This window comes from Megascapheus bottae, chromosome 20 (assembly GCF_031878675.1).
Source record: "Megascapheus bottae isolate mThoBot1 chromosome 20, mThoBot2.hap1, whole genome shotgun sequence".
Taxonomy (NCBI): domain Eukaryota; kingdom Metazoa; phylum Chordata; class Mammalia; order Rodentia; family Geomyidae; genus Megascapheus; species Megascapheus bottae.
Genome location: NC_143528.1, coordinates 15213329 through 15240374, shown reverse-complemented (window position 1 = coordinate 15240374; position 27046 = coordinate 15213329). Strand labels below are relative to the sequence as shown.

The following is a 27046-nucleotide window of genomic DNA, read 5'->3' as shown; positions in this document are numbered from 1 at the left end:
TACAGATGAACAAGGTTATATATTCAGTTGGTTGTTTGCCTGGAGTAGATGACAAGTCAACCATTTACTAAATAAAAAATAAGTGTTTCACAACCAAAGACTTATTAAGATATTTTTTATTCTATAACATTCCTATACTATTACATGATTTTTTTTTTTGCCAGTGCCGTGCTTGGGCTAAGGGCTTGAGCACTGTCCTTGGACTTTCTCAAAGCTAGCACTCTACCACTTGAGCCTCAGCACCACTTCTGGCTTTTTTCTATGTGTGTGGTACTGAGGAATCGAACCTGGGTCTTCATGCATGCTAGGCAAGCACTCTACCACTAGGCCAAACTCCTGGCCCCTGTTTTTTAAATCTATTTTCCAAGACTTCTTAAAATCATGCATTTCATAATTGTGCATGTAATATTTGTGATCATGTTGCAGGAAATCCGTAAGTTAGAAGAGCATGTGTACAATGCATCAGCAGAAATTGAGTCTATGAAAGAAGAACAAGTACATATGGAACAGGAAATGAAAAGAGAAATGAAAGCTCTGAATAACATCACAAATGACCTCAGACTCAAAGACTGGGAACATTCTCAGACACTGAGAAATATCACTTTGATTCAAGGTAAACTTTCTTTTCATTCCTCCAGAAAATAACATGTCAAGATGTGCTGATACATTGCAGATATTGGGTGTTAAAATTCCATGTTTGACTATAAAAATTTTGAGTATATTACCTTCAGCTTTCTGAAATCCTTTGTTTTAGGTTCATCATATAAAGAATATCTATCTTTTTGACTGTTTAGTTAGCTGTGTAATATAATGTTGAATGTCTTTTCCCTGTATTTTTTTCTACTACCTTATTTTGGTGCTGGGTGTTTTTTATCCCAGTTGTTTTGCCCCATTTATTTTTATTTTCTTATCAACTTCTGGATTGATTATTTTTTATATTGAATGTTTATGTTTATTAAAGTTACCAAAATCAATTTGGACATTTTTAGTTTATTTCTCTTTTCTTCTGTTTTCCTTTATTTCTCTTGAAATGTATTCTAATCTAGTCTAAGCTTGATCGGCAACTTAATATGCATCCTTGAGATATGCAAGGAACTGGACATGCCTCATCTAATAGTCTCCTTTCTCAGTTTGTAGTGCTTATGAAGTCAGTTCATTGCTGTATTATGATAATTTTTTTTGCCAGCCCTGGACTTGAGCTCAGGACCTGAGCACTGTCGGTCTTTCTCAAGTCTAGAGCTCTACCACTTGATCCTCAGCACCACCCTCAGCTTTTTCTGTGTGTATGGTACAGAGGAATCGAACCCGGATCTTCATGCATGCTAAGCAAGCACTTTACCACTAGGCCAAACTCCTGACCCCCCACATTATAAGAATTTTAAACCAAGAATGCAGTCAATACTACTCTTATTTTTACAAACAAAATTTACTCAGAGTTGTTCAGGAGGTAATTTATTGTTGCTCCCAAATTCATATCAGCTGTTTATTTTGAGATTATCTCCCTTTTGCTTAGAATACATCTTTGGAAAGTTCATGTGGAGTGAGGCCTTTTGATTTTCTTTTCTGTATTTGATTCTTATTTGTTGAATTGCCTTACACATTTCTAAGACATCAGCACTCTCCCCCTCTCATACTTCTGAATAAACTTGTTCCTTGATATCCACAAAATACTGGTTATAGGATGTCCATTAATACTAAAGTCTATGGGTGCCTAGGACTCTATTATTATAAATTTCTGTGTTGTTTGCATATAATCTACACATATTTTCCTGTATACTTTCTGTAATTGTAGATTACTTGTGATAACTGTTACAATGCACCTGCCATATAACTGTTGCTATATCGTATTGCCAAAAGGGGCTGTATTTGTTTAGTACGAATGCAATACCCTCACTCCTTAGTACCAGGGAATGGATTTCAGAGGGTTGGCATGCTAGACAAATGCTTTAAGTTACCACGTGGGTTTTATTTTGTTAAATTTTTTTAAAAAGTTTTTTGGCTTAGTTTGTTTTTGCTTGCTTTTATGTAGGCGGTTGATTAAATTCAATGCCATGCCTGGAGTTTTAGAGGGCCAACTGTATTTTGAAGGAAAATAATTATTTTCCTAGTTTATGGTTTTTCTTGCAGATTTTCTGCCACTTGAGTTCTTCCTCCAGCTCTTTTTGGCTTTAATTATTTTTCAGATAGATTGTCCTGTTCATATCTTATATGTCCCTGAAAATCCTAATCCCCGATTTACCTTTCATTTTCTGCTACTACTATGATGAATTTACCTTTATAAATAATGAATATTTCCTTTAAGTGTTCTTTCTCTGTACATCCATAAAATGAACTCCTTGATGCTTAAGATCAGTAGGTTCATTTCCAACTTTCTCTATTCATGGCTAACTCTCCTTATCATCTCCTCTCCAGAAATTGTGGAAAACACTCTCCAAGCTCTCTAACCTAAACCTAAAATTCTTTATTTTCAGATTACTAGAATAACTCATTTGCAAAAGAAAAAATAGGCCCTCTCTCAATCAAGATGGTTCCTGGCCCTAACACTCTGAAATAAGTGTGGGAAGTGCAATGAATTTCTAATAAGTCATGCTGAAGTCTCACCGTCAGATAAAATACTTTGACTAGATGTTGGATATGGTAGCACTGTGGCATTTTGGTTTACTTTGGTGTTATGGCTTCAGGTCCTACTCTCTGAACCCCTCAGCATACATATGCACTGTTCTCCTCTGTTTTCTGTTTTGCCTTCTTGGTGTTTATTGTTTGTGTGTTGTGGCTGTCCTTGGACCATTTTCTCAACTACCAATATTCTTTCTCTATCTTCCCAAGTTTTAGTCTTTTTCTTCTTTCCCTGAATCTTATCAATCAGTGAGTCACAAGGAAAAAGCTTCTAATTTTCTATTCTGCTCAGTGTCCCTTCATCTCTGTGACAGATAACTGCAGGTAGGGCCAGTACCAGCAAAACAACATTTGTTGTCTGTAGTTCATGAATTTTTGTTTACTTTCAGGGCATGACAAATATCTTATAAGACCTTAGACATAGTGTCTAACTTAATATAACAATACTTGCTTAACATGTACATTATACTACTGTGATTTTGGGCCATTGTCATATCTATTTTCTGCCCTCTGGGTTCTTAGAACCTAAAATATTATCCATGAATAAATATTTAATACATATTTGAGTCATTTAATTTGATATTTTGTTATCCCTATCAGTAGAGGGCATTTGTCTCAGTTGCAACATGTTCTTCTGTTGAGGAAAGTAAGTCTTACTGATTCTCTGTTATTTCACAACAAAAAGAAACCGGATTTTTTTTATGGCACTGTCTTGATAAGTGACAAATATGCTCTGAAAGTATAGTCAGTAATTGTACTTTTTAAAAAGGCCCTCCAGGACCACCAGGGGAAAAAGGAGACAGAGGACCCATTGGATTAAGTGGTCTGCCAGGCATCCCAGGCCCAATCGGTATGACAGTAACTGCTTATTCATATACTATGAAGGTTGATAAATTACAGCCCTGTTTGCATGGCTGCGGGCGCGTGCGTGCGTGCGTGCATGTGTGTGCGTGTGTGTGTGTGTGTGTATGAAAGGGGGGAGAGAGAGGAGAAAAAGAATGTGTGTGTGTACCAATGGTTTTTTGATGTTGATGTGCCTTTGAAAGTGATGTCAAATAAAAATTTTTATTAAGTAAAGCCCTTCTACTTGACTATGGTTCAATAGATCTTAATAATGCTGCATTGATGCCATAGCAGGAGGAGTAACCAAGATTATATCAACTGTCAGAACCATTATTGTTAAGGCTCTGTCTGTTCATTATGAATTGCAATTGTCAAAGCTTTATAACTCAACCACAATAATTTAGTCTGGCTATATTTGCTGCAATACTCTCTTTGGGAGCTAATTTTGTAGCTCTCTTTGACTATAGGTATATGAAATATAAAGAACATTTTAAGATATTTCAGCTTCTGTTAATGACATATACAATACCATCTCCAAGTTTCTTTTTTGCCAGGTCTTTGTATAGGACTGTTGGTTTTGCTTATGTGCAAAAATAGATATTATCCAGTTGCCTCATAAAATGAGTGAGTGAATGAGTTGCTAGAGAGATAACAATTCCTTTAGGTTAACAGCTTGTCATTTGGTTTGGCAAATAACAATAACAACAAAAACATTCAACTCTATCTCCTTAGGGATTCTTCTCTAGTTAATTTCTGTATTCAATTTTTCTGTCATAATGACAAATTGTTAATACCAGAGAAATAAAGGGTATGAGGTAGTCAGTTTGAAATAATTCTACTTTATGATTTTAGTTAGTTCATTAAGGCCTCACCTACACATTAAGCCACAGATCAACCTTATGTGTGCGTGTGCGTGTGTTTTTTAATCTCTGTAGCACTGTGATTCAATCGATTTGCAAAGTGGCAGATCTGTGGCACTAAAAGCTTCAATGTCCTGGCTGATTACATAGCATTAACACTCCAAGATTTATCTTTGTGATGTGTTTCTAATATTCCCAACAAAATGCTATTTATTAAACACCTACATTGTACTCAAAATACTAGCATTTATTCTTATCACTCAAGTTATCTGGAGACTCACTTTCATATTAATTCCATACATGCAATGTGAAAAATGGATTGTTATAAATTTTTCTTTTCTTTTTGATCATGTAGGTCCCCAAGGTCAAAAAGGTGATCGTGGAGCAATTGGCTTTCCTGGAAATAAAGGATTCCCAGGACAGGCAGGAAAGACAGGAAGGACAGGTATTATAATACTGCGTGTTTTGTTAATAAATGTGCAAGAAATGTCAGATCATAGGATTCTATTCAAAGTTAAAGTGATTCATTATCTCATGAATAGTCGTACATAGAGTTTATTTTGTGATCTGAACACTTTGAAATTGAGTTCTACACACACACACACACACACACACACACACAGAAAGAAAACCAATTACCTGGGGGTGTCATTGCTTGTTCACATGGTAAATGTGTATTTAGTTTCATAAACTCTTTTTCGAATTAACTCTAGTCTTTTGCATTTCAATGGGAATTCCATTTTGTGGCACATGCTCATTGGCTTTGGTGTTTTGAATTTTAGCAGTTTCAAAAACTATTCAGAATTGCTGATAATGTCAGGATAGGTGAACAACATTGATACCAATTAACTTGAGGAAAAATTGACTAGCCACAAATATGCAGCCTGTAATTAGTCTCCTCTACACATATGATTACCTGGAGTGAATGTTATATTTATATACCAAAAACCTCTAAAGCATCTGGCTTTTATCATGCTCTTTTGTAATATGGGGAAAAGAATTTGATTGTCAATTTTCCTGAAATTATCTATATCACTTAGTTAAAACCTTACATTTGACAGAATTGCAAATCTACTTGCAGATTCCAAGACAGCTAACTGTAGTTTTGGGAAATAAGAATAAATATGTTTTATTTGTCCTTAAATTTAATGTAAAAATTGGTGTAGTATTTTATAGTGATATCAAATATTATCAAAGTGATAATTTCATATTCCTGGAAAAGTAAACATTTTTTGCTTTGGAGCTTTTTTGTACTTACATTAATGTAATCGATTACAAAATTAATGTGAAATAACAGTCCAGGCAAGTCTGTGACTTCAATATTTCTGTTCTATAACATTACATAATATTTCTATATATAACATTATTGTGTAAAAGCAGCTTCTCAATATTGTCATCTTGCACTCTGAATTCCTGCAGTGGGAGCAGAAAATCTCCTTCTCTTCTTCTTCCTCTCCTCCCCCTCCTGATTCTGCTCTTCCTCTCCCTCTTCCCTCCTTCCCTCTATTTCTTTCTTCTTTCTTCTGTTATATTAAGATTAATGCTTATTGAGAACTATAAAAACAAAAGGCTTCCAAGTATTATGTATATTACCTTTCCTTCAGCTATCTAGTATATTATCACCTTTGTAATGAATTAAAATAATCATTTCCACATTGGCTTAATTTCCTTCATCTTATTTTCCTTTAGAATAATCTGAAAATATGCTACTCAGTCTACTTTATAAAAGCACACAACTAAAATAATAAGACAATTTTTGAGTACTTTGTGATATTTAGTAATAGCTTTTGCCAATTTTAGTTGTACCTGAGTACATTATCACACAATTGAGAAGTGAATGTAATGATATAAAATATAATCATATAATTGGAAATTTTCACCATGTTGCTCTGATAAAGAATGACTGGCACTCAATTAAATCTTCCAAACAAAACTTCAGTTGAGAATAAGTGTTTTTCTAAGTGCTTGAGGTCTCATGCTTCTTGCAGCACATATTATTGCATTTTTGGAAATTTGAAGCTGGGTACAGGTGGCTCACTCCTGTATCTTTATCTCTTGCATCTCAGGTGGTTAAGATATGAGAACCTCAATTCAAGCCAAACAAATCTGAGAAACTCCAAATAACCAGAAAAATACTGGAAGCACTAGAGCTAAACTTCCAAGGCTTCGCCCCTGAAGGAGAAACACACACACACACACACACACACACACACACACACACACACACACTCCATTTCTAGCTAACCTGTGAGAGATAGATAATATAAATGAAGCTGCCATCTCTTATGAATACATGGTATATGAAGATGGTAATTAATTTTCAAATCATCTCTACAGTGGGAGGTGTTTTATTATTACAGAGAAAAAACAGACTTTGATTAAAAATGTTTACAAGTAAATTGTTGTTCTTAAGATACTATGTTATCTCTCATCTCTTTTGCTGTCCCTTGGTTATCTCATATTGTTACAGTATCTCACTTTGTTACCTGATATATTGGATATATTTGTATTTGGTTATTTGAAATTGGATAGGAAACAAGGGAAAACAAGATGAGGGGTAGGGGGGAGGGAAATGGGGACCAAGACATGTGAAAGGGTATCAATGTATAGGAATTAATGCACCATCTATCTGGCAAATATCATGTAACCCCTCTATTAATTACAATAAAAATATATGAAAAAATGTTTACAAGTATACTTAATACCTAGTAAGTATCAAAACAAACCAATTCAAGACAAAGGTTTTTAAATCATCAGTATTCCATAGGCTGAATTTTAAGTGACATATCCTGATGGAATTTGGATGAAAAGAAAGAAGTTCTCAATTTTGTAAGGGACATTAAAAAACTTAGAAACAGACAACACTAAAACCAGTCCCACAGTTATACTAAGAACTTAAGTACTTGCAAGATAGTAATTTTTTTCTTGAAGGAAGAATTAATAACTGAAAGCAGTACTACTTTTGTGAGATGAAATTGTCACCATCAAAGTATCTTATTGGACATTGGCCTGGAAATTCAGCTTATAATCTCAGCACTCAGGCTCTCAGAAAAGAGTGACCAAATGTTCCTGAGTTCAAGCCTATAAGTCATTGTCTAAAACAAAGTAAAATTACTTGCTGAAGCTAAAGATTTATTTTCTAGATATTCCCTTTAAAAGTGGAGAGAGGGTGGGTGAGAGGAAGGAGAGAGGGCGAAAGGATAGAGGGAGAGAAAGGAAGGGGAAGGGAAGGGAAAGAAAGGGAGGAAAGGGAAGCTGAAAGGAGGAAGAAAGGAAGAGTGGGAAAGGAGTATTATTAAATGCACTGATTTCTTTTTTGGTATAATTTTTTTCAAGGAAATCCTGGACCAAAAGGACAAAAGGGAGAAAAAGGAAGTGGAAGCTATGTAGGTAAGTGTATGGTTTCTTATTTTGTGTGTATTTTTGTAATAAATAAGTTGAGATATTATGGTCTGAATCTGGCAAAAAATTTGAGAAATTTAGCACAATAATCTATGGAAAGTCTATGGAAACTAGTTCTATCCCCCCAAAAAAAGATCCTAATTTGAGTAAAAAAAATCCATTAAACTACACAATTTTTTTTCAACCTCATTGCCTAATTGTGAAGAGCACTTTTTCTAAAAATTCCACCCAGAATATTCTGGATTTGTTTTATAAACTCTATTTCAGTGGTCTAAAGGAAAGGCAGGCTTGTGAATGGAAACTGTTACAACTGCCTTATCCACTAATGAACTAACTATATCCTCAGGTATAGGAATTTAGACAAACAAGGAGCCTTGAAAGAATAATTACCTGATTGGAGGGAGGGCTTTGTTTTCAATTGTCAAATTGTGCATCCTAGACCTTTGCAACTGAACAGAACATAACAAGGTCATTGTCTATGGGATGTGAGCTTAATGTAGCTCTATAGAAAGCTTATACATTGTATCTTAAAAATAAATTTTAGATAAGATCAATTAGCATGCCATGAATAATTTATTGAGTGCCTAGACCAAATCTACACTAATATAATGGCAGGATTATTGAGATAAACGAGGAATCCCAGTCAACTTTTCAGAATCCCCCGTCTGTATCCTCAGTGGGAGCTACAGATTACATATGTGCTTGTTTATTCAAATAGCTGATATAATGATCATAATCTATTCATTCAGTGATCTGTTTTAGAACAATTTTTTTATAAAATCATAAAATGTAGTTGGAAAAATCTTAGTTGGAATTGTTTAAAAATATGTAATGCCAATGTTTTGGCTTTTTATTGCAAAAATAATTGTTTTAACTTAATTACTGTGCTTGAGCTTTACATTTAGACAATGTGGAGGTATCATTGCCATTATGTGGTATTTGCAAAGCTGAACAGCACAGAATAGTGAATGCCTTCTCAATATCTTCTCAGTGTTATATAATGATTTAATATTATATTAAGGTAATGGAATCACATATATTTCTTTTTTTCTCTTTGTTAATTTCTTTAAAGTGATTTCTTGTCAACTGCTTACTTTTCACTCCCCTCATTCTCCTTTTTCTCCATTTAATTTCAGCTGAGTTCTTTAGGTTTCTCTTCTTTAAAATTTATCTCTACCTTTATTTTTTTTTTTGTGCCCCAACTCTCTTCCTGAGGCTTTCTCTGAGCTTCTAAACATTAACTCTAGTTGAGTTTGGCAAATAAAGAACTTCATGTTTTCAATCTATAAACTGAGCAGTCACACTGTTTTCTGTTACCTGAGGTTATCAAAAGCTTGGTCCATTCTTTTTCTGCTATGTTTAGAAATGGCAGCTGTAGACTTTTATGGCTATTTTACAGTTTATGCACATACTTTGAGAAAGCAATAAGTGAGCTATACTTGCATGTAGTCCTTGGATTCTTCATGCTTGCCCATGGCAAATTTATAATATAACACTACAGTGTTGCAAAAAGGAAGAATCATATACATATATCTCTAATATTATATATTCTATAGTTTCAGTTTTTAAGTCATTATACCAGTCATTTATCTCTGTCATTACATATGGCTCTATTTCTTTTCCCTCAATACCTTTACATTCTAATAGATACCTATGCCACAATTATTCTGAATGTATAATGCTTTGTACTGCCTCTGATTTATCTCTAAAAGTGTTATATTAAATACTGTGATACATAATCTTGTGAGAATACTTTTTTAAAAACTTTTGCATCTTTCACAGTTAATTATTTTTGCCAGTCCTGGGCTTGAGCTCAGGGCCTGAGCACTGTCCTTGGACTTTCTCAAGGCTAGAACTCTACCACTCAAGCCTCAGCACCACTTCCGGGTTGTTTTCTATGTATGTGGTACCGAGGAATCAAACCCGGGTTTTCGTGCATGCTAGGCAAGCACTCTATCACTAGGCCAAACTCAAACCCACAGTTATTTTTTTAATTAATAAACTGTATTTTATAGCCGGAGGTGTTACAGTTGCATTTGTCATGTAATGGGTGCATTACTTCTTGGACATTGCTACCCCTCCCATGTTTTTCTCCCAATTTCCTTCTCTCCATGCCTTCCTAGTCATCTTGTTTTTCTCCTTCCCTTCCCTATTTCAAATAAATAAATAAATAAATAAAGGATTTACTGGGCGTAGAACCAATGGTTCAGAGGTTAAATGAATTTTATAATTTGACCACTCTTTCAAGTGGCTCCCAAGTTTCTACCAACTGTCAGAGTGCTAGATTCCCCGTATCATTTATTCTGGCCTATGGCAATTATATTGGATTCTTTGGCCTATATTTTACATAGTTTAGACATGATATGAATATAATAAAAACAATGATTGATTTCTTCTTTAGATAAATAAATCTTGACAAAGTCTATGAGGTCCCAAGACTCCGTTCTTTAGCTGTAATCATTGTTTTAAAATAATGCAGAGAAAGTATTCCTCAGCTGTCTTTCATAAGGAATAGTTATTTGATTTGGAATAGAATATGGTAAGCAGATGCTGGACCAGTACAAGCCCCAGGTCATGTTAGGATAAGGCCCTTGGAGGATCAAGTGGGGCGGGAAGGACAGTCTATGCTACCACCTCACTAAAAGGCGTTTCACCTCTGGACAGGTCATCGTTACTCCTGACTTCCAAGACCCCTTTTCGGCTCCTCCAAATGACCTTGGTTTGCATATCTGGCTTCCACTGGGCTTTCCCTTCTGCTCCATGGTACTGTTCAAGCCTCTGCTGCCATGCTCATAGCGATGTTCATAGCGTTCCCCACTCGCTCACCATCACTTCCGTTCTCACCACTTCCAGCCTGGCTGGCTCATGATGACCTGTGGGATACGCCGGTTCATCTGTATGGCCAGGGTCCGAGCCCGCTGGCGTCCACTCACCTGCTTTTTGTTGAATCATTTTAATCCGTTGGGTTCCAGCGAAATCTCATGAGTTACTGGTTAGAGTGAACTTTCAAGGTAGGAAATAGGTTTAAATCTCTCCATACCTGAATTTAGCAGGTACACGCGCACCTCCTAGAGGTAACGATGACATAGCCTAGCTAATAAGATAGATATTGGCCTTTGGTTCTCTAGAGACAGCTCTCCCCGAGAGACACATACAAATAAAAACATCAGAGTTATTCTAGGAGATATAATAGAACTGTATGATTTTACAGATGAGACAAATATTGTTAATTCCTTAGAATATAAAAATAGATTTATTTGTATTTGCTTAGTCTATCTTCCTGGCTTCTTATTTTCCAAACTCATAGTGCATCATTTTTTTCTTTAAATTTTAAGGTGAAGTAAAATGGAGCTTACTTATTGAACACATTTGACTCAAAACTTGCTTACGTTGTCTTTCCATTTCAAACTGAAATATTTTACTATTAAAAATAATGTTGAGGGCTGGGAGCATAGCCTAGTGGTAGAGTGCTTGACTCGCATGCACAAAGCCCTGGGTTCAATTCCTTGATACACAGAAAAAGCTGGAAGTGGCTCAAGTGTCTGAGTGCTAGCCTTGAGAAAGCCCAAGGTCAGTACTCAGGCCCTGAGTTCAAGCCCCAGGACTGGCAAAAGTAAGTAAGTAAGTAAATAAATAAATAAATAAAAATAAAAAATAATGTTGATATATTTTTTTCAAAAAGTTCCATTTTATGTTTTAAGAGCAGGTTCTCAAGATAGGAAAATAGTTTAGAAGGAATGGATATTAAGTGCATGTTAAGATAGAGAAGGAAAATAAATTGTTTTTTAGAGAAAAAAAGGGAAATAATAAGGCCAGATAAAAAAGGAATGAGAAAGGTGTGGGATTTCATGTTATTTTTAGTGCCTCTGTAGAAATTAATAGACCACATTTTTAACAACTTTCCTTTCCTTCAAGTTTTGACACATAGCCCCAAGGTTTATTAAAGTACTACTAGTCATATGCCTACATGTATCTTAACCCTTTTTTTATTCTATCCCCTGTCCTGTTTCATGGTCATGCCAACATCACCTCACCAGGGTGGTTGTGAAGACCAAATGAGATATGTTTGAAGATGTTCTGTAAAGTCATAAAATGCTTTGAAATTAAAAGATATGGTTCATTGTGGTCTGTCTGAACTGAAACTGCTATTCCTGGTTGGCCCTCATGCATGTGAACTCTGTAGGCAGAACTGGGTAAAAAATAAAGTGGAAATGGGAGAAAATAACTTAGCATCTTAACTGAAAAGAAAGATGCTGGAAGTTAAGACAAGACTTTACATTAGATAGAGCAATTAGATAGACCAGATCCCAAATCAATGACTTTGAGCAAAGAATATTAGTTAAAAGAAAAGGAAATAACTTCAAGGTCCACAACATACTATGGACTCCTAAAGACAGAGACTGAGCCTAACACTTTGGTAGAGTGAATTTCAAGAAACAAATTAGAATTCCAAATGGTACTGGGATGATTCTTTGCTGGCATCACCAGAATCTCCAGGAAAAAGAAAGGAAGATTCAACAGTGGCGTATATAGTCCTCAGTAGTAAGAAAATAGCAACCTCATATGCCTGTTGCAAACATCCAGATCTTGTTCAGGAAGAGTGTGGGGGACTCCTTTATTACTGTTCTTGGTGTAGACTTCACTGGCTACAGAATGGTCAGAGATACTGGAAAACAACTCCAAGATATTTGGTTCTCAATTTAATATCCCAAACTTAATATAGAATTTTCATTGTGAAATACAATAAAGTTGAGAACTGTTAGAATTCCCATTTGTTCGATTAGAATTTATTTATATATATGCACATATATGTCTATACATATACATTTATAGACATACATATACATATATATGTGTGTGTGCCTATACATATACATGCATATATACATACATATACATATATATATATATAAAACATCAAAGGGCAGAAACTCAAAGCTACATCTATCAGTCTCTGAAACCATCCATTCAGTTCTTGAGCACATTAGTTTTTTTATTCCATATAAATAGTACAGACATCTGATGTGGAGGGTATGGAGATAGGGGAAGACAGAAAAACCTGAAGAGTTTCTGCATGAAAAATAGAAAGCCCACGGAATGGGAGAAAATCTTTACTAGCTATGTATCAGACAAGAGTCTGATACATATATACTAAAATATATACTTAAAGCTCAAAAAATTAACCATCCCCAAATATATCCTGAAAGAATCAATACCCAATTAATAAATGGGCTGAAAACTTAAAGAGAGACTGCTCAGAACAGGAAGGAAGAATATGCAAAAGACACAAGAAGAAATATTTATCTCTGACCAAAAATAAAATGCAAATTAAAGCAATATTGAGATGCCACGTTCCCCAGTTAAAATGCTTATTATCAAGAAAACCAGCCAAGCATTAGTGCCTCATATGTGTAATCCTTCGCTACTCAGATGTCTGAGATCTGAGAATCATGGTTCAAAGCAGGTCAAAGCTGGCAGGAAAAATACCAAAAAAACAGAAGTGTCATTGTGGCACAAGGTAGTAGAGCGCCTTAATCATAAAAGCTCAGGGATCATACCCAGGCTCTAAGTTCAAACCCCATGATTGACAAAAAAGGAAAAGGAAGAGAAAAGAAAACTAACAATAACAAATGCTGGCAGGGATGTGTCCAAAAGGGACCTCTACCACACATGCTGATGGGAATGTGAACTTGCCCAACCACTCTGGAAAGCAGTATTGAGGTTTCTCCAAAGGTAGTCTGGTTTTCTAGAATGAGTCTAATAATTTGAAGACAATAAGGACACAAAAAATGCTCATGATATGTGAAATTACAAAACAAATATTCCAGGTCCATCTTTGTTTGTGCCTACTTTCATAACCTCTCCACACATTGCAGACTGCAGTCTCTCCCCCAAGAACATTACGCAGAACCTAATCTTTTTGCAATGCTCACAAAGCTTCCATTATCACTAATGAAAGTTACTAATGTGCACCTGGGAAAGAGCTATCTGTTAATATTCTATCTTTATCTCAGAGACTCACTCAGTCTTAACATCTCCAGTACCATTTAGCTGATTTGATATGTCTCCTTTTTATTGTATCTAAAAACTCCACAATATTGGCCGGGAGTTTGTCCTAGTGGTAGAGTATTGCCTAGAGTACAGGAAGACCCTGACTCAATTCCTTGGTACCACATACATAGAAAAACCAGTAGTGGTGCTGTGGCTCAAGTGGTAGAGCATTATCCTTGAGGGAAAAGCTCAAGGACACTGCGTAGGCCCTGAGTTCAAGCCCCAGGACTACCCCTCAAAAAAAAAACTCCAAAATATACTGTCAGTAGCATTACTTATAACCTAGTAGAGCAGATTATACCATACCTGAGCAGTAAATTAAATGTTGCTCATTCATGACAGTCATTCTGTGTTCAGTTCATTCTGTGATTCCACAGACTATTGCTAAAAACCTAACCACATTCTGTTGGCATGGTATATATGTTTCTTAATAGTGTAATAACTAATATGTGTTGTAAATTGAAATAGAGATCTGAATCAATAATGGATGGAGTAGTTAACACTTGTCCTACTTAGTCTCTATCCCAAATGATTCTTAAAGCCTTATTCTCACCAGTATCAAAGAGAAAGTGGGTATGGGGGGAGAGGGAATAAATACAGCTCCACCCAAGTCTTTCACAATGGCACATTTGAAATTTAACTAGTATGATCAAGAATGCAGAGAAGAGAAAATTCTGAAACACTGCCTTTCATCACAACATGACTTCTGAGGAGACAAGTGGCTCTGCCCCTCTCCTGAGAATGGCTGCTTTATAGAAAGGAATTTGACCTTGCATGTACAAAATATCATCTCCTCTGGTCAATTTAAAATACTTTCTAAGTATAGGCTCACAATTTATTTGTACCCCCCCATCCCCGGCCAGCCTATCTTTTCCGGAAATGTACTGTCCTAGAATATGAATCTCAAGGAAAAATCCAGAAACACATACTCAGTTTGCTTGTACTTGAAGTGTCTAAGAAACCCCTTCATTATCCTTTAACTCCTATCAGTGGTGGGGAATGCCAAGCCCTGAACCAATAAATAAGTCTTCATCATCGTTTGGTACATGGCTGGGCAAAAACACCGCATTTCTCCTATATTTCTCATTGACTTATGGCCAGCCATCTACTTGTACTGATTATTTGTGTGGCTCATGAATGATGCTCTAAAAATCCACTAAACCACTGGAAACAAAAAAGAGTTGCCTGCTCTTTTGTCTAAGGTAGAGAATTGATTCTCATTTCTTGCTTCTTCTAAGTTCTTATGGGCTGTTTGATGCACTTCAAATAAAAAAATACTTGAATCCTGGGCATTCTAGGAAGATAGTTCAGGATTCCAATGTGAATTAATGAGGAAAATGACTCTACTTTCTTTGCTATTAAATGTGAATTTTCACTCTTGGAATTACTGACAGATAAATCCATGGAAATTCCATTTCCATGTATAATGTTTTCACAAAAACTCCACATGGCATAAATCATCTGTATTGTATAAAATGGTTATGCTTTTTATTACAAATTATCATTCAGCCCATATTATCTCCTGTTACATTTCCAGTCCTGACATCCAGAAATATATTTTTCCCACAGAAAAAATATGTAACATTTTGATCAGAAAAAAACCAAAATTAAATAAATCAATGCACTGAAACATCTAGTGATGTAAACACTTTTGCAATTTTTAGATAAGAAAAATTTTTTTTGCCAGTGCTGAGAATTTAACTTAGGGCCTGAGAGCTGTCTTTGGGCTTTTCGGTTAAGGCTAGCACTCTGTCACTTGAGCCACAGCACCACTTCTAGCTTTTCTTTGTATGTACTACACAGGAATGGAACCCGAGTCTTGGGTGCATGGTTCCCAAGCACTCTACCTCTAAGCCAAAATTCTGGCCCCTAAAGAAGAAAGCTTTGTGTTGTGGTCCTGTTGGGAGTTAAGTTCATGGCCAAAGTGTATGTTAGTACATTTGAGCACATAACCACACTCAAATGGGAAAAATGGAGGGAAAAAAAACCCTATATAAGAGATATCCACTTGTGATTCTTCAGTTTGTCCTCTAATATATAAATATTCAGTAACAGAAAACATAAGTAAAACAAAGAAGTATATTTTCCTCTGCTTTCTTGCGCTGCCCAAACGGAATTCCAGGACTATATCTCTTATATAGGGTTTTTTTTCCCTCCATTTTTATATCAGAAGGGTAACATTAAAGTGTCAAATGGGTTGGTTTCTCCTGAGTCCTCATTTCTTGGCTTGCAGATAGCATCCTCCTCCCATGACTTCTGCTAGCAGCCTGAGCACTGAACTCTTGCTGCTTTTTCTCTTCAGAAATACCAGCTCTGGTGAAACAGGGCTCCATTCTCATCTCTGCAAATGCCCTATCCCCAAATCCAGTCACATTTTGGGTTAGTAGTTTATCATATGAATTTGGCACGAGCACAGGAAGTCCCCAACAGGACTTCACACCTTCTGAGGTATGAAAAATGGATTCAAGCATAAAAAAAAGAAAGACAAAGAAAAGTCTAAATCTTTTTCTATCTTTCTTTCTCTTTTTTTTTTTTGGGTCATGGGTCATGGGTCATGATCTCAACCTGGGTGCTGTCCCTGAGCTCCTCAGCTCAAGACTACCACTATACTCTTGAGCCAAGACCAACTTCCTGTTTTCTAGAGGTTAATTGTAGATAAGAGTCTCAGGTCCTTTTGTGCCCTGGCTGGCTTTGAACCTTGATACTCAGATCTCATCCTCCTGAGTAGCTAGGATTACAGGTGTGATCCATTTTGTTCAACAGTATTTAAAAATATTACTAATTTCTTATTGCAGTATGCAATTCCATTCTTGTTATTTTTTGCCAGTCCTGTTTGAGCTCATGACCCTTGGACTTTCTCAAGGCTAGAGTTCTACCACTTGAGCCTCAGCCCCACTTCCGGCTTTTTCTATGTATGCGGTACCGAGGAATGGAACCTGGGTCTCCGTACATGCTAGGCAAGCACTCTATCACTAGGCCAAACTCCCATCCCAGTTCCATTCTTTTTGAATGAAAAAGAATTATAGGTAACAGACCATATTCTACCAGATATTGTTTCAGTTGCTGCAGGCCATGGGAAATAGTGGAATAACTTCTGGGACTTTATCATACGCAGATATATAGACTTAAAAAAACTCTACTTTTCAGGGCTTTGTGTTATTGGTGACCAAAATGGATGTATATAATCATTTTGGGGGGGTTCTGAAAAGCAATGTCGTTAAGAAATTATTTTTTCTTATATGGTGTTGTCATGCCAAATCACGTTTTCAGAATCATTTGGATGGGAATCTGAACTTCCAAAATACAATAGCATTAAGAGCAGAACTGACGTGTTTTGAGTTTTGCCCCCATCAAATAAATACATTTGACAGCAAATAAGTTTAAAACCCCTCTGTGTCACTTTTCAAACTCTGCAGAGCACTTCATATACTATGTAGTGTCTTTACATAATTCTCTTGAGGAATCTATTACTCTGTTGTTTTCACATGAATTTTTGAACTATTAACAACCAGTGCAAAAACCACAGAACTTGTGTATTTGTGGTAGATTTACAGTCTGAATCTTAGTTTATTTGATTTTAAATACTTAACGAAATTTCCAATACTTCAAAATACATCAGTAAATGAAACCCGTCTTTACAACCATTCGATAAGGTCATCAGAAAAGTTGTCACAATAAGTAAAATAAGCTTAAAATACAATCAGATGAAACAGTGTAAACAAAGTTATAGAGCAAGTTTCCAGCACAGCTTGGACTAGAGTCTGTTCTCTTAGTCCAGTCTTAAGATGTATTCTGCATCAGGATAATAGACCTGCCCTTCTCTGATTAATGAGAATTGGGACCATCTTGAAATCATGCAGTTGGCACTTTGATCTAATGGCCTCCTTATTGAGATCCTCCTTTACAACAGGTGTTCTCTGTCATTTCTGTTATAAACAAAAACATGTCAATTTGGGTTTTTTCATATTTCTGAAAGAGTTTGTACAAATGATGGGGCAAATAGAAGCAATTGTTTTCTGGAGGAAGCTTGAAATAAATATTCACAGATGTTATACGTGAACTATGGTCCCTTCTGTTGGGTGGAGATGTAATAAAGACTCAACACACAAATGTCTTCTATCAATGCCAGTCAGTCAGATTGCTCACAGCTTGCAGAGACCTGAGAACTTCTTAGCATAAGCAAAACATAAGCATGCAGTGACAGGGCGAAGACATATTGTCTTTCAATTTCTTCCAACTTTAACTCAAAGTACAAAGACTGTTATTTTGAAAAGTTATTTTCCTTTTATAAAAAAGTCATAAAATTCTATAGTGACTTGTCAGCACTGCCAAAAGCTGGATAGATTAAACTTTAATAGGCCAAATTGGGGACATTTTTATCCCCATGTGTCACATTTGAAGTTCCCTGCAGCCAGTGAGTTCACAGGTTTTCAGAATGACTTTCAAAGGAAAATATAATTAATTCTACTATGACTGCTTACATTGTACTTCACAGTTTAAAATATACTTTTCACAGATTGCCATTTTGAAACCTCAGTCCTATGAAATGGGGACTATTATGTATTACTTCTGAGTGAGCAAAATAGGGCTCATAAAGGTTAGATCACTTACCAGTGACCACAGCTTGAAAGTAGAGATGTGAGAACATTTACAAGTTCTGAGAATTACATTTTCAGAAGGCAAAAAGCATGCTAACTTGAATCATAAAATGTTCCAATGAAAGCTTTCTAAACAAGCCTTGTTCAATTCTTGATGGATGATCTGATGTTTTCCTGTTCCAGGGTTTTAATAGAAGGATAAAATTTTAAACAACCCAACAAAAGGTAAATTTGAATGTTCTTTAGGAAAATTCCAAAGTTCCTCTTCTAATTACAGCTAGGAAATAATGCTCACTTAAAAATGAACCACTAAGCCTTAACAAAATTGCTGGGAAATGATGTCAAATACCCCCTTAGTGAACACTAGCATTCCTTGAAGATACCAATATATTTCTTTGAAGTACAGACATTTTATTTTATTGGCAATTTTAAATACAAAGTTGTTTCAACTTAAATATGAATTTAATTTAAAAATTCTTGTTATTGTAAAGATGATGTACAATTACATACATCAGGTGATAAGTACATTTTTTTTGACTAGTTACCTCTTCCCTCATTTTCTCAAAGTGTTTCTGTCCTGACTCCCTCCCAACAAGTTGTATAGTTAATTTTCAGCAGTATCTGTTAAGTATCATTGTTGTATTTGTTCACCATTTATTCCTCTATTTCTGTGTGTTCTCTTACGCTCCACCAAAAAGATAAACTTACAAACAAGACATAAGGTAGAAAAAACAAAAACAGCAACAAAGGAGAAAAAACCAAAATAACAAAAAAATCCCTCTTGATAATTTTTTATGAGAAACAAAATGTAGAAATAATAGATTTCTTTCTAATTCATATGCAGTGAAGTAATTTAATATAATTTAGGCTTTACATATCTTCTGTGTTTAGTATTTATTTTGAGGTAGTTTCCAATGTTTTAGTGGTCTAGAAGCTGAAATATGGGAATTTAATATGATCATATTTTAATTAAGAAGATAATTAGGTTTTAATTTTATTGAAGTACAATCTATGCATGTATGGACATACTAAAATAACACCCCTTTGTAGAATTAATATATACTAAGAAAGGTAGAAAGATAGAGAGAGACAGAGAGAGAGGAAGGATGGGAGGAAAGGCGAGAAGGAAGGACTGGAAGGAGGGAAGGAAGAAAAGAAACAAAGAGAGAGGGAGGAGCAAGGGAAAGAGAGAGGAAGGAAAGAAAGAAGGAAAGAAGGAAGGAAAAATTCCTCAGCAAGCATAGCACTCATTGATCATTCTCCTCAGTCTCTTCTCCGCCATCAAATAATTTCACATGTTTCCTCACCACTGAAATTCCCTTATATATAGTGTTGTTTAATTTGAAATCTACAAAATTCTTATATCCCCCAACTTCTGAAATAAATAAACATGTTACACTATTATATAAAATTTTTGTTGGTCAGGGGGCTTGAACTGTGAGTCTGGACATTGTCCCTGAGCTCTTCTGCTCAAGGCTAGCACTCTACCACTTGCGGGTACCATTGTGGGTTTGCTGGTTGTTAATTAAAAATATGAGTTTCATGGAGGGCTGGGAGTTTGGCCTGGTGATAGAGTGCTTGCCTAGCATGCATGAAGACATGGGTTCGATTCCTTGGTACCACATACAATGAAAAAAGCCGGAAGTGGTGCTGAGGCTGAAGTGGTAGAGCTCTGTCCTTGAGAAAGTCCAAGGACAGTGCTCAGGCCCTGAGCTCAAACCCAGGACTGGCAAAAAAAAAAAAAAAGTCACATGGACCTTATTGCCCTGTCTTGCTTTGAACCACAATCCTAAGATCTCAGCCTCCTGAGTAGCTAGGATTACAGGTTGAGCCACTGTTTTTATGATTGTGGTTCTGTATTTTTGTTATATAAATTTTATAGAGAAATTTAGCTGTGTTACTATAGACAAATTTTTTATACATTTCATAATTACCTCATTAAAGATATTCTAAATAACTAGCTGCTGTCTTTCTAGATGAATTTGAACATAAGAAAATCATTCAGGACAAACTCTCATTTCATGTAAATATTTTTTCATTTATGTAACATATTTGGAATTTAATATGATAAACAATGTTGCAATAAGTTCAACTCCAAAACGCCTAATTCAATGAGTTGTTCAGTGAGAGAGAGAGAAAGACAGAGACAGAGAGAACAAGAGAGAGAGAGCACATATGACCAAGAATATGAAATAAGGAATATGAATGTACATTTCACTAATTGCAATGAATTATGTCCTAACAGCCCTACTATATGTTGAAAATATTAAGAGTCAAAATGCATTTTATATACCTGACCTGCCAAACCTGGCTCAGCATTCCAGCACTGTGTAGAATTTGAGTCATTTCTGCTCTTGGTCTCTGGTGTGGTGGAGCTGAGTTTCCTGTCACTGCCCTGAATGGAGAGAAGACACAAAATGATATATTACTTTTTTCAACAAAAATCAAAATTCCAAATATAGTTCCTAGTGGATGTATTTGGCTTTTGCAGTATCATAAACTGCAATGACTATTAAGCCAAACCACTATCAGTTGAGGACTGTCTATAACGGTAGTGAAATAGTTACACCCCTCAAGAGGGCCAATTCAAAGGAAAGGAATGAGAAGGAGTAACAAGGTTCAAGAGGTAATGCACCCATTACCTGATAAATGTAACTGAAACCCCTCTATACATTACTCCAACAATAAAATACAATAAGAAAGAGGGCCAATTCAGCAAAACAAAACAAATGAAACAGAACAAAAAAAAAACCCAAACAATAAAATGTAGACTAAAACTGGAAGTGTGGCTCAAGGAGTAAAGGACCATCTATGAACAAATCCTCACAAAAATGTATATTCGCATGAGTAAATTTAGTATTCTTCTATTCTGAGATAGTTAATATATTTTGTTTACTCTACCATGAAAAGTATACCTTAACAAATGAAACACCTCTTGGAATTTTTAACTTGTATTGTATTTAGAATCATTGTTTCAGATTGGTTTATAAATTTATTTCTTCTTTTGAAAATTACCTGCTTTTATTATTATTTTGATGATTTTATGGTCATAGAGTATGAATGAGCTATTTGTAATACCTATTTTGTATACATTTTTGTTTATACAAACATTATAAAGTAGTAAAGAAATTACCAGTACTATATTTTCAAGAATTAGGAAAATAAAATACTGAGATTTTCTTTAGAAAGTTAAACTATAGAATGCACAGTGAATCAGAGCAGAGATCCATCAAATCAACTAACCTGATTGAATGTATTAGCACATATAAAGAACAAGCAGAGGGCATTCCCAGAGGCAAACTCTATGTCTCATTATAAATTGATAAATTAATTAAACTAATAATTCACTCATTGTGATTTGGTTTCCCTGCAGTCTGCCCTTGGGGAAACAATGTCCTTGTTGAGAAGATTCAAATATTCCAATTTTTGAAGCAATTACATTTCTGGTTGTAAATTGAGTTGACATTTAGTCCCAAGATTCTGTTTAACATTTGTCTGCTACTAAGTGATAGACTTTCTCTCTGAGCCAATAAAAATCAGGTTTCAGAATGTTTAAGGCTTCTAATTAGATCCTCCCATTGTGCCCTTATGCCTCACATGCTCTTCTTAGTAGACAACCTTCTATTTTATTTTGTTTCCCCACAATAGTACTCATAAGTCAGTCTTTCTCTCCACATGTTAAAGTCTATTCTCTTGTTTAATCTTTTGAGAATTTGTCTATTCAATCAGCTCATCTCATGGAGTATTTGTATTACAATAAGCTCACGATTCATTCATGTATTCATTTATTCACATTGTAACTTCATCAAGGTACCACTAAGTAACTTACATTCTGTAACCATAGTATCTCAATCTGGGTGGGCAAAATAGACAAGTATACAGGCCTTTGGTATGGACTGGTAGTGCAAAAGGAATTTAGCCAAGATAACTTTCACACATGTAGGACTGAAGGTGCTGATATGACAGGATAGGAAGAAAGATTGAAGGAAGGATTTCAGACAAAGCCTCACCAACAAAGAAAACTGAAGAAATGAAGGCCTGTGCAAAAAATTGCAGTAGTTAAATAATTTGCATGAAAGGACCAAGGAAGGCACTTTCTCTAAAGTGTAAGGAGAGATTAATCATAGCCTTACATATCCAGAGGTCACTTACCTAAAGTAACCTTACTCAAGTCCTCTCTCAGCCTAGTCTGCAGCACTTACAATTGTATTAATGTTTCTGGAAAGAACCAGAGATTAAATACCCATCTTGCATGCAGTATTGTGTCTGTCACCTTATTCATCACTACAGTCACCATCATAGACAATGTTGAACCAATGGACATGGACATGTTCCAAAAAACTTTTATTTACAAAAACAGAAAGAACACTGGAATTGGCCAGCAGGTGGAAAAGTTGCTCACCACTAGTCTAGAACTTCCAAAAAAGAGTAGAAAATCCCATTTAGACAGAGATAAAATAGCCTCATCTCTGAAACCTTGAGACAAGTGTTGTCTAGTTGAAGAAGCTTTCTTGATGGTTAACATGCCCTCTTTGAGAGACAAATATTAAATCAGAAAATCTGTTAAACACACACACACACACACACACACACACGTAAATAAAGATGACTGACACCATAGGCAGATTATATACTTATCAATCTATTTTCATCACAAAATAGGAACCTCAAAATCTACAAAATTTATGAAATAAAATCTTGATCTTTTTTATTGTATTTTACTGTTAGGATAATATCTAGAGAGGTTACAGTTACATTCATCAGGTAAAGGATATATTACTTCTCAAAACTTGATACCACTTCTCATATTTTTGTCCCTTTCCCTTTCACCACCCCCTTGCAATCATTGTTTCCCCTTCCCTTCCCTATTTCAAATAAACAAATAAGTATATATAAAATATACCAGGTAACAAAGTCAGGTACCCTAACCCCATGAGATTAACCATAAGGAGAAAAAAAGAGAAAAGAAATAACTACACATAATACATTAAGAACAACAATCACAAAGATAAACCTCTTGTTTCCATATCCTAGAGTTAATTTCATTTAGTCTCATCCTGTATCACCATATGTACATGGCTTTTGAGCTATTGTAATCCTCTGTTGGAGAGGCCTAGATGTGTACTCATTATTACAAATGAGGCAAACCATTGAGCCTATGTTCCTTTCAGTCTGGCTTACTTCACGTAATAAGATTTTTCTAAGTCTTTCCATTTCCTAACAAATGGGGCAATGTCATTCTTTCTGAGAGCAGCATAGAATTCCATTGTGTATGAATATCACATCTTCTTGATCCAATCATCAACTGAGGAGCATCTGGGTTGGTTCCATATCTACACCATGGTAAATAGTGCTGCAATGAACATCATTGTGCTAGTGGCTTTAGTATGTCCTTGTTTCTGGATATTTGGGTAAATGCCAAGTAGTGGAATTGCTAGGTTATAGGGGAGCTCTATGTTTAGTCTTTTGAGGAATCACTGCTTTCCATAGTGGTTGAAGGAGTTTGCATTCCCACCAACAGTGTAGTAGTGATCCCTCCTGGCCATATCCCCGCCAGCATCTGTTGTTATTATATTTCTTGATCATGGCCATTCTAACTGGAGTGAAGTGGAATCTCAAAGTACACAATTTTAAGCAGTTATATTTTTTCTAAGCTTCAAAATAAATTTACAAACCTTGAAGGCAAGATATGTATTTTAGTCAAATTAGCCCAAAACCTAGAAAAGCAATTGACACAAAATTGTGTTTAGACCCATTTAAGTAACAACAGATACTATTTCTTCAGCTAACATTGAAAAACTTGGTCCTGCAGAGATGAAACAGTTTGGGTATGGCTCATTAACAGTGTGTGAGAGTAAACTAAATCCTAGATTTACTGACAACTGAATATAGTGTAGCCAAAGATAGGAAAAAGAATGCAAGAATAAGCTTGTATTGGAGTTAATGTATTGTCATAAAATAAAGCATAATTTATTTTTTATTTGCTCTTTAATTTTTTTATTGTAATTAATAGAAAGGTTACAGTTATATTCATCACTTAGTAGATGCATTACTTCACACACATTGAAACCCCTTCTCATGTTTTTGTCCCCATTTTCCTCCCTATCCCCTTATCTTGTTCACACTTCCCTTTCCTATTACAAATAAGCAAATAATCATATATATAATATACCAGTTAACAAGGTAAGATACTGTAACAATATGAGAATAACCAAGGCACAACAAAAGATATGAGAAATAACATAGTACATTAAGAACAATAATCACTCAAAATAAAGCTCTTGTTTCCAGATCCCAGATGTCCTTTCCTTTAGCCTCATCCTATATGGCCTTATGTATCTAGGTTTTGAGCTATTGTAATCCTCTGCTAGGAGATCCCAAGGTTTGTATTGCTTATTACAAATGAGAGAAACCATTGAGCCTATGCTCCTTTGGGTCTGGATTACTTACTTAATAGGATTTTTTTTCCAAGTCTTTCCATTTCTTTACAAATGGGGCGATGCCATTCTTTCTGATGAAAGCATAGAATTCTATTGTGTGTAAGTACCATATCTTCTTGATCCATTCATCTATTGAGGAGGATCTGGGTTGGTTTCATATCTTTGCTATGGTAAATAGTGCTGCAATGAACATCGTTGTACTGATGGAATAAAGCAGAATTTCTATGGAATGAATGTTTCAGCTTGTTATCTATTCACAACTAGAAAAGAAATACCTCACTACTTTCACTCCAGCCAGATCATATTAATGTGCATGACCCAATCTGTTCAGTCACCAATCATTCCATAGGAGCTTGTAAAACTTGGATACTTTAGAAATGTCACTGTAAAAGAGACTGCAGCATACTTCAGAATTGCTTAACTTACGACCTTTAAGTAATAATCTTCCATTATCCAAACTGTCCCAACCCTGCAACACAGAAGATAGGTGAAGCAACCTATACAAAGAAGCCCAGGTGAAAGCAGATTTGTCTTCCATATACAGGATTTTACCCTTGGATTCCAAAGACATCAGATGGACTTTAGGTGCATTATCATTCCCATTTTGGTTTAGTTGCTTTGGTTTCTGTTTCTGTTCTTTGCTTCACCAGTTAAAAAGTTGTTAATACAGGGGGTTACTGAGAAGGCTCATGGTCATTGCTTATCTTCATTCATACAATATGAATCTGGAAAATTTATCTCTAGGTATATATCTCACATGCGTAAATTTATTTTGCTGTCCCAAATAAAAAAATCCTCTCTCTGAATATGTTGACCTGAGAGTAAAAGAGCTTGGGCATCATTTTTAGCCATGTAATAATTTGAGAAATTCAGGAAAAACCATGTTCCACAGTCTTAGAGAGATTAGATTATGAATGGGAGGTGAAAAATGCTAAGGTTGAGACTGGTGACAAAGTACACTGTCTTCTATTACCAAAATGGGGCAGTGGTATCAATTCTTAAGTGAACCTACAATCACTATATCTAATTGAAAAATATCCTAGTGATAGATGTGCATTCTCACATGTATTTGGCTTCAAGGAGTTGGAATAGAAGAAGTTGCCTAATAAGAAATCCATGATTTTAGCCAGTTTAAAAGAAATTAGCCATCAACCTCTTAGAATGAGACCAAAGCAATTTCTTGGCCTCAGTACCTGTTTCTAATAGGGAATTTCTCTTCTCTTTCGGATAAATATGATCTTCTAGTTAGTGTATTTCAACATGTGCTCCCTGAAGCAGTTTCATTAACATCATAGGAGGACTTCACCAAAGGGGAAGTTAAGCTGGACTAGTGGCTCACATCTATAACTTGGCTGTTTGGGAAGCAGGGATCTCTCAAGAGGATATTGATTGAAGGCCTATCCCAGCAAAAAGCTAGTGAAGACCTATCTTAAAAAGGCAAGCCAGGTTTTATGATTCATGTCTATAACTCCAGCTAAAAAGGAGATGTAGGAAGGAGTCTCACAGCTTAAGGCCAGCCCTGGACAAAAATAACTAAACCATATCTGTAATCTAATAATAGCTATAACAATAATAATAACCTAAAATGAAGGGATTAAGGTGTGATTCAAGTCGTGGAGTCCTTATCTAGCAAGCATGAAGCTTGGATTCAAATCCCAGAACTAGAAAAAGCAGAAACTGATCATTATCAGACCTCATTCAGGACCTATTAAAAGAGAAATTCTGAAAGTGGGATCTACCTTTTAGGAATGTGCTGTAATGTTTAGGAGCCACTGCTCCAGAGCAAGCCAACTTCATTGATATTATTTGAGGGAGATGTAATTGGTAATGAATGTTCACCATATAAATCTGTTTATTTCATAAGACAACCATGCATGCACAATCAGATGCTTGAATCTACCTTACATTTATGGAATGCATGGTAAATACTATATGCTTTGATATGTTTTGTTTCTGTAAAAGAGTTTGAGTACAATTCTAGTTGATAAAATACAATTTTAAAGTTTTCAGTGTGTTGGCTTTTACCTCGAGATCTTTGATCCATTTGGAGTTAATTCTAGTGCAGGGTGACAAAGAAGGATCCAACTTTAGTTTCCTGCAGGTGCTTAACCAGTTCTGCCAGCACAACTTGTTGAAGAGGCTGTCTTTCTTCCATTCTATTTTTTTGGCTCCCTTGTCAAAGATTAGGTGGCCATAGGTCTGTGGTTTAATCTCTGGGTCCTCTGTTCTATGCCAT

At 35.5% G+C, this 27046-nt stretch overlaps 1 protein-coding gene across 1 annotated transcript in view; it reads left to right on the top strand.

The window, feature by feature from the left end:
- Msr1 (macrophage scavenger receptor 1) overlaps nucleotides 1-27046 on the top strand; it is a 61513-nt gene that overhangs the window by 20659 nt on the left and 13808 nt on the right. Inside the window, exons 5-8 of the mRNA XM_090353991.1 lie at nucleotides 427-613; nucleotides 3386-3466; nucleotides 4675-4764; nucleotides 7656-7709. Of these exons, the coding sequence (XP_090210117.1) occupies nucleotides 427-613; nucleotides 3386-3466; nucleotides 4675-4764; nucleotides 7656-7709 (412 nt within the window). The remainder of the gene's footprint in view (nucleotides 1-426; nucleotides 614-3385; nucleotides 3467-4674; nucleotides 4765-7655; nucleotides 7710-27046) is intronic.